Below are 13,663 nucleotides of genomic sequence, written 5' to 3' on the forward strand. Positions count from 1 at the left end.
TGTGAGTACAGGTCCCACTAGAGGACGTCGGGCTCTCATGCAACCTCTCATGGAGTCTGTTTCTGACAGTTTGTTCAGAAACATGCACACCAGCAGCCCACTGGAAGTCACATTGTAGGGCTTGGACAGTGCTCCTTCTGTTCCTCCTTGCACAAAGGAGCAGATACCAGTCCTGCTGCTGGGCTGATGCACTTCTACAGTCCTGTCCTGCTTTCTGTTCACATGGGTCAATAGTCTACTGAATGCTTTACTTACATACATGCATTTGGTATTACATACATACATGCTCAGGGGACCATATTGGACTTCTGCTGGTCCTGGGACCTGAACTTACAATATTTCAATTGCACTGTGCAATCCCAGCTTTTTTCAAGTCTCCTCATTCTGGGTTCAGGCTGCCAACGGGGTGTTTCTGAGACATGCTGAAAACAAACAATTAAATTTGAATAGGAAAAGCTGAAAAGGATTCTTTCTTATTACTGTGATTATTTTCACATGTACGTACAGTGTTTTCTGCCTTTCAGGTGTATAATATAGACATTCAAACTATAAAAGAAGTGGTGAGGAATTATGCTGTAGGTTGTTTACTTATCCCTTACTTATGTCTTTGCAGTGCAGGGAAACAACAAAATACATCTGGTCTATGGGGACCTACCATCCATCCATTGATGGATGGTGTGACAAAGTTTACAAAAACATGTAGCAGATGTGCTACAGTTATACACTGCACATCTATATGGTAGATGTGGCTTATAAAATTAATGTATGTATACAAGTAAGTGTATGTTGAATGAAAATGAATCAAATGGTTCAGATCATCAGTTTTTAATTGAAATGTTGTAGGTCATGTAGAGTGGAATTGTTGTTCACAATGTTGTTGTTTTTTGCACAATGTGCAACTTAATGTACACAAGCGAAAGAAAAGGAGTGCAGTCCAGGCTTCATTAATATTAAACAGGCCCCTCACAAATGGATAACGGTGCTGGAGTTCTGTGGTTTTCCTGTTTATAAATGAGAATTGTTCAGCCAGTGTTGTGCTTTGAAGCTGTGTTTAATCTATGCTTCAGCTGTCTTACCAGTGAGGTACTGTCATTATATTGTCCAACCATCCAGAACCTTGTTTATGAATGACACAAACCTATGAATTACACTTTTTCATGTGCACAGTACATTTAAAAACAGTCTCCAGTGGTTTGTCAGGTTAGATGTGTGTAGTCGCTTGGAAGCTCTATTCTTCAGCAGATCCTTCTGTTTTAACAGCAAGCTCTCTGGGTGTGTTGACTGTTTAGTTATGTGCATCTCAGTGCTGCAAGGCTCATACGAGGGGCACTTGGGTAGGCGCACATGCCCTACACAATACCCTCACTGCGTTTACTCCTCCACACAACCAGGGCAGTCATGAGCAGTGTGACCAGAATAGGCACTATAATAAATGGCCCCAGGATCTGGTTTGGTGGGTCGTGCGGGAGTCGTCCAGAAGGCAAGCAGTTGTGGAAATAGTGGCGGTGAACACGGATGAAAAATTCATCCACCAGCTTGTTTGGCCAAAAGCAGTTCATCTTCAGCGCCACAAAGAAAGTGCAGTTTGTGAGCTCTCCATAGGACCTTTAGAGAGAAAGAAAAAAAAGAATGTTAAGTTTTCAGTTTGCAAAATAACTATGCACAATATAAGCAAGAGTATGTGGACACCTAAATATGAGCTTATTGGACATGCATTAAAAAATAACATATGCATTAATGCATAACCCAACCCTTTTTTTGGCTTTAACAGTCTACACTTTTATGGGAAGCCTTCAACAAGACTTGAGTGTGTGTGGAAATTTGAACTTAAAAATATATACAAGTCAAAAATATATAATTTGTTTAACATACACACACACACAAACAAACACACACATGTACACTTAATATGAGTGGAGAAACCTAATAAATCCAGCTGCTTACAGATGCATGCATGAAACCTCACTGTCCTCTGTCATGCTTCATCATGGCTCACAAAATGACACTGTGTAAATTATCAATCAAACTGAGATAAAAACATAGCCTAAACAGGGTTTCTTAACAACTGAGCCACAAACCATAAGTGGTATGTTACATAGCAAACTTTGTGCTTTGTTAATTGGTTGAACCTAACTGTCTAAAAAGCCATAATATAAAAAAGGACAAACAGCAATAATTAAATAAACAAAACAATAAAATTCAAGGAATGCACAAATCAAAACCAAATGAAAGCTGCAGACCAAAGAGGGACTAAAAGAGGGACCAGAAACATTACATGTAACTGCCAAGAAACCAATTATTTATTTTGAATCCTCAGTGTTTCTACCCCAGGAAACCTGAAGCAACTTTAGTGGACTAAAGTGACCTTTCAGTCACTATAAGGCCTCTAAGCCACATGTGAAATGACCAGTATGAACAGGCTGACACAACTTTATAATCAGGCTGTTGTGGGGCACTAACTGGACAGCTGCATGCCCCGTGGGGATAAGGATGTCATTTAGAATAGCAGTCTAAGATTAAAAAAAAAAACCTCAAGAACAAAAGAAAGAAAGTAAAACATGGGAGAGGAATGAGTGTCTGGTCACTCCTGATTACACATCTTGGGATGACCTGGGAAGTGTGTGTGTGTCGTGTTGGGCAGAATTAGTACTGACAAAGGAACATGGGTTACTGGAACTGTTGGTAAAGCTTTATTTTCAAATGAAACGACTCCATCCTGGCTCCATTTATTGTTAGCCTTTCTAAGGATATAAAGTAATATCATATGATGCCAGGATACCTTTGTTCAAGCAGTAAACCAGGTAAAACTAACAAAAGCACTTAAAATATCAAAAAAAATTAAATCAGAGCAGAAAAATACAGACCTAATTATGTAGTGATAGTGTTTATGTAGAGCAAAACAGTGATATCAGAATAATAAAGAACAGCATTTATTCCAACCATGATGAATTGCATTCTATTGATGGTGTTTATAGCCTACCAGACTGACTTACTGTGAGCCAAATGGATTAAAGTCCTCATTAATATGTGCAAATATCATTAAACACAGAATCTAAATACCATTAAGCTGACTGCTATACAGGTCTGTACAGACATAAAATTTAAGCACAATCCCAATATCTCAATTTTAATTTACTAAAGTGACGAAATACTCCAGTAATCCATCTTCCATTTACCAAATTAACACTGCATCAAAAACTATTCACCACAAGTATTGATCACAGAAAAAGGCATGTTTATGAGGTATATTTTGTCATTGTTTATAGTGGATGTTGTTGGTTGTGTTTAGTCATTCTGTTTAAACACCTGCATGTCTCGTAAACACAATGTCTAAACACTAAAAGGCATGTACAGTTATAAACATAACTACACATGCCTTTAAAACACTTGCACATGTTTCTTAGTCATGTTTAGAAGGTGTGTGTGTCATAGTGATTAGACCAGAGGTGGGCAATTACATTTTCCAAGGGGCCACATACAGTGGGGTCAAAAAGTATTTAGTCAGCCACTGATTGTGCAGGTTCTCCTACTTAGAAAGATGAGAGAGGTCTGTAATTTTCATCATAGGTACACTTCAACTATGAGAGACAAAATGAGAAAAAAAAATCCAGGAAATCACATTGTAGGATTTTTAAAGAATTTATTTGTAAATTATGGTGGAAAATAAGTATTTGGTCACCCACAAACAAGCAAGATTTCTGGCTCTCACAGACCTGTAACTTCTTCTTTAAGAAGCTCTTCTGTCCTCCACTCGTTACCTGTATTTATGGCACCTGTTTGACCTCGTTATCTGTATAAAAGACACCTGTCCACAGCCTCAAACAGTCAGACTCCAAACTCAACCATGGCCAAGACCAAAGAGCTGTCGAAGGACACCAGGAAGAAAATTGTAGACCTGCACCAGGCTGGGAAGAGTGAATCTACAATAGGCAAGCAAGTTGGTGTGAATAAATCAACTGTGGGAGCAATTGTAAGAAAATGGAAGACATACAAGACCATTGATAATCTCCCTTGGGGTCAAGATCTCATCCCGTGGGGTCAAAATGATCATGAGAACGGTGAGCAAAAATCCCAGAACTACACGGAGGGACCTGATGAATGACCTGCAGAGAGCTGGGACCAAAGTAACAAAGGCTACCATCAGTAACACACTACGCCGAGAGGGACTCAAATCCTGCAGTGCTAGGCGTGTCCCCCTGCTTAAGCCAGTACATGTCCAGGCCCGTCTGAAGTTTGCCAGAGAGCATATGGATGATCCAGAAGAGGATTAGGAGAATATCATGTGGTCAGATGAAACCAAAATGGAACTTTTTGGTAAAAACTCAACTCGTCGTGTTTGGAGGAAGAAGAAGAACCCAAAAACACCATACCTACTGTGAAGCATGGGGGTGGAAACATCATGCTTTGGGGCTGTTTTTCTGCAAAGGGGACAGGACGACTGATCCATGTTAAGGGAAGAATGAACGGGGCCATGTATCGTGAGATTTTAAGCCAAAACCTCCTTCCATCAGTGAGAGCATTGAAGATGGAACGTGGCAGGGTCTTCCAGCATGACAATAATCCCAAACACACCGCTCGGGCAACGAAGGAGTGGCTCCGTAAAAAGCATTTCAAGGTCCTGGAGTGGCCTAGCCAGTCTCCAGACCTCAACCCCATAGAAAATTTGTGGAGGGAGTTGAAAGTCCGTGTTTCCCAGCGACAGCCCCAAAACATCACTGCTCTAGAGGAGATGATGAAAATTACAGACCTCTCTCATCTTACTAAGTAGGAGAACCTGCACAATCAGTGGCTGACTAAATACTTTTTGGCCCCACTGTAAGAAGCTGGGACTGTTGTGGAGGGCCGGACCAATAGGATGTACTTAATTCTGTTTAATATTAGTTGTATTATAAAAAGCAGTATATTGTACAGTTTTTTGGTAATCTGTTACTGTTAAGACTAGATGTTACAGGCAATAAAAATTAGAAGCAGGCAGAGTAAAAACATTGTTTTATTATTTAAATTAACTTTCATGAAAATAATTGTGAATAAAATGTGCAGGTTTTTAAATGAACTTTACACAAAGTGCTTTTGCTATTTAGTTTGGAGTAGAATTACTACATTTGCTGTTTTTCAGTCCATTTATTTTGGAAATCACAAAGCTGATCTTGACTGCTTCAGTTCTGGATGTGTTAAACTTAAAAAAGTCTTTGTTGCTGTTGCAGTTTAGCTAGCAAAGTTTCAGATGTGACTTAGAAAAATACTTAGAAGTTCATGTCTTGTTAAAATCTCTACTGTCTCTCTCAATCGCACTCTGTTCTCTCAAACGCATTACAGTTTTTTTGTTTTTTTTAATTGACATTGACCTCGTGCGGGCCGGTTGGGGACAGTCAATGGGTCGGATGTGGCCAGCAGGCCGTACAGTGCCCAGGTGTGGTTTAGACATTGTGTTTAGGATGTTTAAGAGGCATTTTTAGAAGGTGTGTGCAGTCATAGTGTTTAGACATTGTGTTTGGGAGATGTGTTTAGGCGGTGTGTTTAGGACACATGTTTGAGTGGCATGTTTAGGAGTTAAGAGATGTGCTTAGAAAGTGTGTAGTAGGGATGTTTAGGAGGCATGTCCTGATGACACATTACTGATAAATATGTGCTTTATTTACTTCATATAAACCAGGTGGTGTCACTAATGTTTAACATTATACACCCCAGTAGTCAAAAGTCATAGCCTTCAGTTGACAAACAGTGCAAAAGTTATACAGGTGCCAGTTGTCTCAGAAAAATGGTGACAAAATATATCAAATACAGCTGCAGAACAAGCATTAAAAAAGAAACTCAATTAAATATTTTTGATTAAATTGACCTGAATACATAATACATAAATGGTTACCAGAATTAAAATGTCCATAAGTTTCTTATCTAAGAGATAAAAATTAAAACTGGTGTTAAAAGATATATAAGATATATATAATTTTTTTCTGAAGGTCACCTAAAATCTTCCTTAAAAGCAACTAAAATAATTACGATAAATTAATCTTACCGACATGGGGGCTTTTATTATTCCGGTAATCTCATTTTATTATTCTGGTCAGGTGCTATTAGCATATAACTGGCTGCCAAAAAGCAACATTAACAACAAAATCTGAGCTTGGTTTTATCTGTCCAGTTATTTCTAGAAGAAGGTTCCTATAGAGCAGTGGTCTCCAACCACCGAGCCATAGACTGGTCATTTATTATTGGGCCCCACACAAAGAATAAACAATTAGAGATCGCTACAAGAGCAATTACATTTTCAATACTCTTCGGGTGTTATTGTTTCCAATCACCCCTAGGTGGGAGCAGCGTCTCGTTGCTCAGGATTTACATCGATTTTTCATTCTATAGTTATTCTATTTTAAATCCTCTTGCCCCTGCCGGTCCGTCTTATATGAAACCGGTCTGTGGTGGTAAGGTTAGGGACTGCTGATATAGAGAGCCCAGATTTGCCTTTAAGCTCTTGTCTTGGACATACACTAGTCTCTTTAAATAAATTTTGACCTGGCATTTTTTTTTTATTAATTTATGCATTTTCTCCCAAATTTTCAATTTTCCTCCCAAATCTGGGTTCTTACATAGCGTTTGAAGACCCCACCCACATAGTCCGGCATCCCGCCCTAGCAGAATTGTCTCTGCTGCAGGCACTGCCAATTATGCCTGCTACACCGAGTTTCGAATTGAGTTCAGAATCTTGGCACAGGTGTGCTAGCGGAATATCCTGCTGCGCCACCTGGGCGCCTGACCTGGCAAATTGTTTAAAATGATCTTGCTCTTGCATTAGATAAATGTTTTTTTTGAAAATCTTCTAGTTATTAGCTGAGTGAAGCTACTGTTTCTAATGAATTTTCACATCTATAGTTTATTTGCTCTGATCCAAACCAGGAGATAAATTCGGTAACTTCTTGCAGTTTCCCCTTGGTTCAGTTTCTTTTCACACAGATAAAATCAAAATGCAACCAAAATGCTTCAAAACAAACCAGGACAAAATTCGCTTACTGGTCAGATGTGTATGAGATGAAACAGTAAAGTAAATAAAGGGCCAGTGTTCAGTGTAGGTTTAGCTTAGACTTGCAGAGGACATTTGGTAATTGGGTTGGATCAAGGTCAGACCATGTTTTCACCACACACCATCTTCCAAGGGTCTCAGTGAGGTAGTTTTGGTCCATGCTCACAGTCATTTGTTTTAATCACTCCTGAAACATACCCTTCCATCGATGTCTCACTTAAGGAAGCTTTTTTTTCACACACCATATGCTAGGAGTAAAAATCCTCTAGCAGATGTTTGACCCACATACTCACCAGATTGAATTTCTAAATAGTTTAACAACACTAAATATAAACTGCCTGGGGAAACTGGAGACACGTTCAAGCACACAGGGACCTTGACTCTGCTGTGGCTGATATAAAGCAAGAGCTGCACATAAATAAAGAAGATGGTAAACAACGGTGTTCTGGGTTTATCTGTGGGTGTGTACACAAAACTGAAGAATGATATTTAGAATAATGACTACAGAAATGAATATATGAATATGATTTGTCCAACAGTAAACTCTGCAAACTGTGAACTGCTGTCAGAAGTCATTTTGTTTACAGCAACAATTTGTTTATAGCAAAATGAACAAATTATTACTCATTAGAATGCATTTGTGTGACAAAGTTAAACATATTGCTTTGCACATGAATATACACCATTCAGCCATAACATTAAAACCACCTCCTTGTTTCTACACTCACTGTCCATTATCAGCTCCACTTACCATATAGGAGCACTTCGTAGTTCTACAATTACTGACTGTAATCTATCTGTTCCTCTTCATGCTTTGTTAGCCCCCTTTCATGCTGCTCTTCAATGGTCAGAACCCCCACAGGACCACCAGAGTAGGTATTATTTGGGTGGTGGATCATTCTCAGCACTGCAGTGACAATGACATGGTGGTGGTGTGCAGTGATGGCATAGTTACCTTTAAAAAGTAACTTAGTTACTTTATTGATTACTTGATTTTAAAAGTAACTTAGTTACTTTATTGATTACTTGATTTTAAAAGTAACTAAGTTAGATTACAAGTTACTTTATTAGTTACATTCAGCAGCTGCCGTAATGCAACTGGTAAACAGTAGGCGATTGAAGCGGAATAAGAAACAAGAAAGACGCGGAAAACTAAGTCCTCTGTTCACAAGTGTAAGTAAGATCAATAAAATAAAATTTTTAGAGACAAATAAATAACAAAAACACGATAAATATCCAAAATTTTGGCGAGTGGGGTTTGTAATGAGTCTGTAACTATGGTGATATTACGTCATCACGTCCCCACGTGTAGTACGTAGCGGTGTTGTGTGCATACTGCATACTTCTGTACTGAAAGTATGTACTTCTTTACCGGCCGAGTGGTGCATACTTCCTCCAATCTAGTGCATACTCTGTAAGTATGCGATTCCGGGCGCAGCTCGTGACTTAATTGTCGCATAGGCCAGACGTCACCCCCCGAGACGCAAAAATAGTAACGCACAGTAACTTCGATAAGTAACTTTAATCTGATTACTGGATTGGAAATAGTAACGCGTTAGATTACTTGTTACTGAAAAATGTGGTCAGATTAGAGTAACGCGTTACTAAGTAACGCGTTACTGACATCAGTGGTGGTGTGTTAGTGTGTGTTGTGCTGGTATGACTGGATAAGACACAGCAATGCTGATGGAGTTTTTAAAGACCTCACTCTCACTGCTGGACTAAGAATAGTCCACCAAACAAAAATATCCAGCCAACAGCGCCAGGGGGGGAAAGCGTCCTGTGACCACTGATGAAGGTCTAGAAGATGACCAACTCAAACAGCAGCGATAGATGAGAGATCGTCTCTGACTTTACATCTACAAGGTGGACCAACTTGGTAGGAGTGTCTAATAGAGTGGACAGTAAGTGGACATGGTGTTTAAAAACTCCAGCAGCGCTGCTGTGTCTGATCCACTCATACCAGCACAACACACACTTACACACCACCACCATGTCAGTGTCACTGCAGTGCTGAGAATGATCCACCACCTAAATAATACATGCTCTGTGGTGGTCCTGTGGGGGTCCTGACCACTGAAGAACAGCATGAAAGTGGGCTAACAAAGCATGTAGAGAAACAGATGGACTAGAGTCAGTAATTGTAGAACTACAAATGCTTCTGTATGGTAAGTGGCGCTGATAAAATGGACAGTGAGTGTAGAAACAGGGAGGTGGTTTTAATGTTATGGATGATCGGTGTACATAAAAAGAGTAAAGATTACCATACTAATGAAACTATTAAACTAGCAAAAGAAATGTCATTTGTAACAAAATATTTAGTATTGTAGGTTTTATTATAGTTTTGTTATTGTCACAAACACACACACAAATAAAACAGGATCCATTATCTATTTTTAGGAAGCTCAGCTGGCGACAGGAGTTTGTGGGTGTCACCCTGAAGCCTCCCTGGATGAGTGAGCTGCCCCAGAGGCAGTATGATGACCCCTTTTCCGAAGCAGTCCCTAAGTAGTGAAACCACGCTGAGCGTAGGCTGCGTGAGTTGGTGTTAGCTCACTGCTTATGTTTAGTGTTCCCTATGTTTCCTTTTTCAGTCGAAGATGGCCACAGCAGCCTGTCATATTGTAACAGCCATCTGCTGGGGCTGCAGATGTTTTTGTGTATTTCATTTGTTAATTTGCTCTTTTTATTTGATAATTTAATAGCAAGGCATGACCTGCCCTGTTACACTATCACAGAGGTGCCCAATACTTCGATCACTGTGCACGCTGGTAAATCGTGCCTCATTCAAACAGGTCGACATGATTGAAATGTGGCCACTGTTGTTTGTTACCATAGCTACGCCTCAGCCCGCTTAAAGCACTGCTAATCTAAAAAGTTTTCATTCATAAGTAGCCTGTTTCGTTCATACGTGGAAGAAGCTGGATGACAAACAGTGGCATTTATTAGAGAGCTAACCAACATGTTAAATGAGCTTAAATTAGAGCTGCAAGGAAAAGACAAATGTGTGGTGGATATGATCAGCTCTGTGAATGCTTTCAAAGGAAAACTGTTATTGTTCTCAAAGATGCAGCATTATGGCGCCCAGGTGACGCAACGAGATATTCTGCTAGCACACCAGCGCCAAGATTCTAACCGCAGTGTTCAGATATCTTGGCGCTGGTGTGCTAGTGGAATATCCCGCTGTGTCACCTGGGTGCCATGACGCAGAGATTCTGAACACCGCGGTTAGAATCTCGGCTCTGCTACCAGTCGGCTGGGCACCATCTAGCAAGCACAATTGGCAGTGCCTGCAGCAGACAAAAATTGGCCACCATGTCTGCTGGGTGGGAAAATGACCGGACTAGTGGGTGGGGTCTTTTAACGCATTTGCAGCTGTAAGGGCAGTTGTAGCCTAGTGGTTAAGGTACTGGACCAGGTAATCAGAAGGCCCTTAACCAATGACTCAATTGCTTAGATTGTGTACTGTCACAACTGTAAGTCGTTTGGATCAAATTGAAATTCCGAAAATGTAAATGTTAAATGTAAATGCTGAGCACGGTTAGCAGACTGAGGCTAACCCTGTAAAAGAAGGGGTCCACAAGGGGCGTGAGCAGGCAAATATACCCCCCTCAAATGCATTAGGGATCCCCAGCAGTGGAAGACAAACTGACAAACGCTAAAAGCAGTGGGCATCTTGCACACAACTGAATACTGCACGGTACATTGAACAAATTTAGAATGTGATAGCAGACTTGGCACAGTGCTTTCTAGACTTTAGTTTGCTTGAGCCGATTGCAACATTCATGTGCTTTCCGTTTGGTGGTACAGCTGAAGCTGATGTGCTGGCTTTAAAAACTGCATTGTTGTTCCACATACACCCATCTGCTCTTGAAGATAACATTTTAACCCTACAATCAGACATTTATATGAAGTCAAGGGCTGGACAATTTTGAAACTTGCTGGCTGAGGAAAAATATCCAAACATAAAGAATGTGCCACATATTTGACAGCATTTTTGGATAAACAAACTTGTGTGAATCAGCCTTTTCCCACATGAAAATAATTAAGTCTAAATTTTGGTCCAGCCTTACTGATGAATGCTTGGAAGCTGCTTGAGAATTGGCATCAGCAGCTATTGTCCAGACTACACAAACCTGGCTGACACAATTCAGTGCAAATCATCAGAATAAGGTTAGTGTGATTTTCAGTCACTTGCCCTGTAATGCTGAATATCAATGTAGGCAACTGAACCGCATTTGCATTTAAAAAGGTTGGCCAACCTTTTTGAAAAGTAGATCGCGATGACCTGTCGACTGAAAATAGTAAATCTCAAGCCACAAAAGTGTGGGCACCCCTGCACTAGCATAATGAAATATCTATGCTCTGTTACACACAAATGGCACGGACAGTTCCAATTTCTTTTAAACAGTTTCTTTTAATCTGATTTTACACTTGATAGAATCTTTTGCTTGATCACAACTACTACTCAGTTTTGGTACCGCATGAATATTTGGCATTGGACTGCTCTCCAAGTCCATTCACAGATATTCTATTGAATTTAGATCAGGGCTCTGCCTCAGCTATTCAGCTTCCTAACATTAAGCCACTGAAGTGGTGAGATTATGGTTGTAGTCTCGCTGAAAAATGAACCAACTGCATAAAAAATTCAGCAGTCCAGAAAAGGACTTTATGCTTTCCTTAAAAATACAGGTATTGGCAGCACCCACTTTCCTAATTTCTTAATTTATAACAACTGCTTAGTTCCTACTGGAAAAAAATAGCAGACTATACTAGGGATGTCCTGATCACGTTTTTTTGTTCCCGATCCCGATCATTAATTTTGATCCCGGACCGATACCCAGTCTCAAACCAATACTTGTATTTTCAAGATATTGTCTAGATAAGAACTAGATAATACTCTTCACACAGTGCACACTTCAAGTACATTACAGTTATTCAAATTAATCCAATGTATATGTTTAACAACTGAATAGCTCTGCAGTGCTGTAGGAAAAAAAATTGCCTGCATCCAAGCTATTGCTTAATGTTATTTTATTTTTACAAAATAAAAGTAAACAAACTTAGTGCAGCATTGTAGTAGTAAAACTAGAACACTCAAAATGAAGTGAAGGTTCTTTTTGAGAAAAATCAGCATCTCAATGGTTTGATGGAAGTTTCTACGCGAAGTGAGTGTGTTTTGACCCTTTGGGGCTTCCATAGTGCATGGAATAGCTTGACTAACGCAATGACTCTAGCTGTCCACTATTCGGTACCGTAACAGAAGAAGTTAATAAAGTGTTGTGCTCCCGACAATTTGTGAATATACCGTGTATTTATTTCTTTATTAAGCAAGTGCATCACTACGTTGTTTTGTAAACCGGAATGATCCTTGACTCACACACCATATAAATAGTAAAATTCTACATTAATGAACGCAGCTCTGCTACTACCGCCTCGTGAAACGCTCACATTGCAGACATTACACTTCGCTGTTGGACTTGTTTCACTTTCCAATTTAAAGTATTTCCACACAGCGGACATGCTGACGTAAAACAAAAGATCGGGATTAGGATCGGCTTTAGTAAAGCCGATACCGATCAGTTAAAAAAATGCCTTTATCGGCCCCGATTCCGATCTTTGAAATCGGATCGGGACATCCCTAGACTATACCACTATGGGGAGTGCACAAAGTGGTTCATATGGTTGGTGCTGCTATTTTGAGTTCTTGTTATTATTTCCTAAAAGACATGGCACAGCTCAGATTAACCTCGTCATCAAGGTTCAAAGTTTATCACAACACTCATACAACCTCAGTGCTGCAGCTGTTGTTTTCTGTGACACTGTACACCCATCCAGTCATGTAAAACATCCTGACCTGTGTTTATTTTTAAAGTGTTGACTTCCTGCACGTGTACAAACATAGGTGTGCAGCCACATTTACCATATCAGAATGATCAGTAATCATGTAATCTAATCTGTGGATGACAAGTGAATGACAATTTAGTAGCAAACTATCAAAATATCAATGACATTATGTCAACGAGTCGTCATGCTTTAATACAACCCCAAATCAGAAAAATTTGGGACAGCATGGATAATGCAAATAATAAAAAAAGTTTCTTACATTTACTTTGACTTTTATTTGATTGCAGACAGGATGAACCTGAGATATTTCATGTTTTGTCTGCTCAACTTTATTTCATTTATTAATAAACATCCATTCCTGGATTTCAGGGTGCAACACAGTAAAGCATTTACCACTTTGTAATGTTGCCATTCCTTTTTACCACAGTTAAAAGACGTTTTGGCACCGAGGATACCAAGTGATTTAGTGTTTCAGCTTTTATTTTGTCCCATTCTTCCTGCAAACACGTCTTATGATGTGCAACAGTACGGGGTCGTCGTTGTCACATTTTTCGTTTCAAAATTCTCCACACATTCTCTATTGGGGACAAGTCAGGACTGCAGGCAGGCCAGTCCAGTACCCGTACCCTCTTCTTCCGCAGCCATGCCTTTGTAATGTGTGCAGCATGTGGTTTTGCATTGTCTTGTTGAAAAATGCATGGACGTCTCCAGAAAAGATGACATCTTGAAGGCAGCATATGTTGCTCTAAGAGCTCAATGTACTTTTCTGCATTAATGCTGCCATCACAGAAGTGTAAA

At 39.8% G+C, this 13,663-nt stretch overlaps 1 protein-coding gene across 1 annotated transcript in view; it reads right to left on the bottom strand.

The window, feature by feature from the left end:
* Positions 1–818: 818 nt before the first annotated feature.
* The window catches only part of ramp1 (receptor activity modifying protein 1), a 40,653-nt gene continuing 27,808 nt past the window's right edge, over positions 819–13,663 (bottom strand). Inside the window, exon 3 of the mRNA XM_063006347.1 lies at positions 819–1,605. Within this exon, the coding sequence (XP_062862417.1) occupies positions 1,350–1,605 (256 nt within the window). The 3' untranslated portion in view covers positions 819–1,349. The remainder of the gene's footprint in view (positions 1,606–13,663) is intronic.

Source organism: Trichomycterus rosablanca, chromosome 12 (genome assembly GCF_030014385.1).
Source record: "Trichomycterus rosablanca isolate fTriRos1 chromosome 12, fTriRos1.hap1, whole genome shotgun sequence".
Lineage (NCBI taxonomy): Eukaryota > Metazoa > Chordata > Actinopteri > Siluriformes > Trichomycteridae > Trichomycterus > Trichomycterus rosablanca.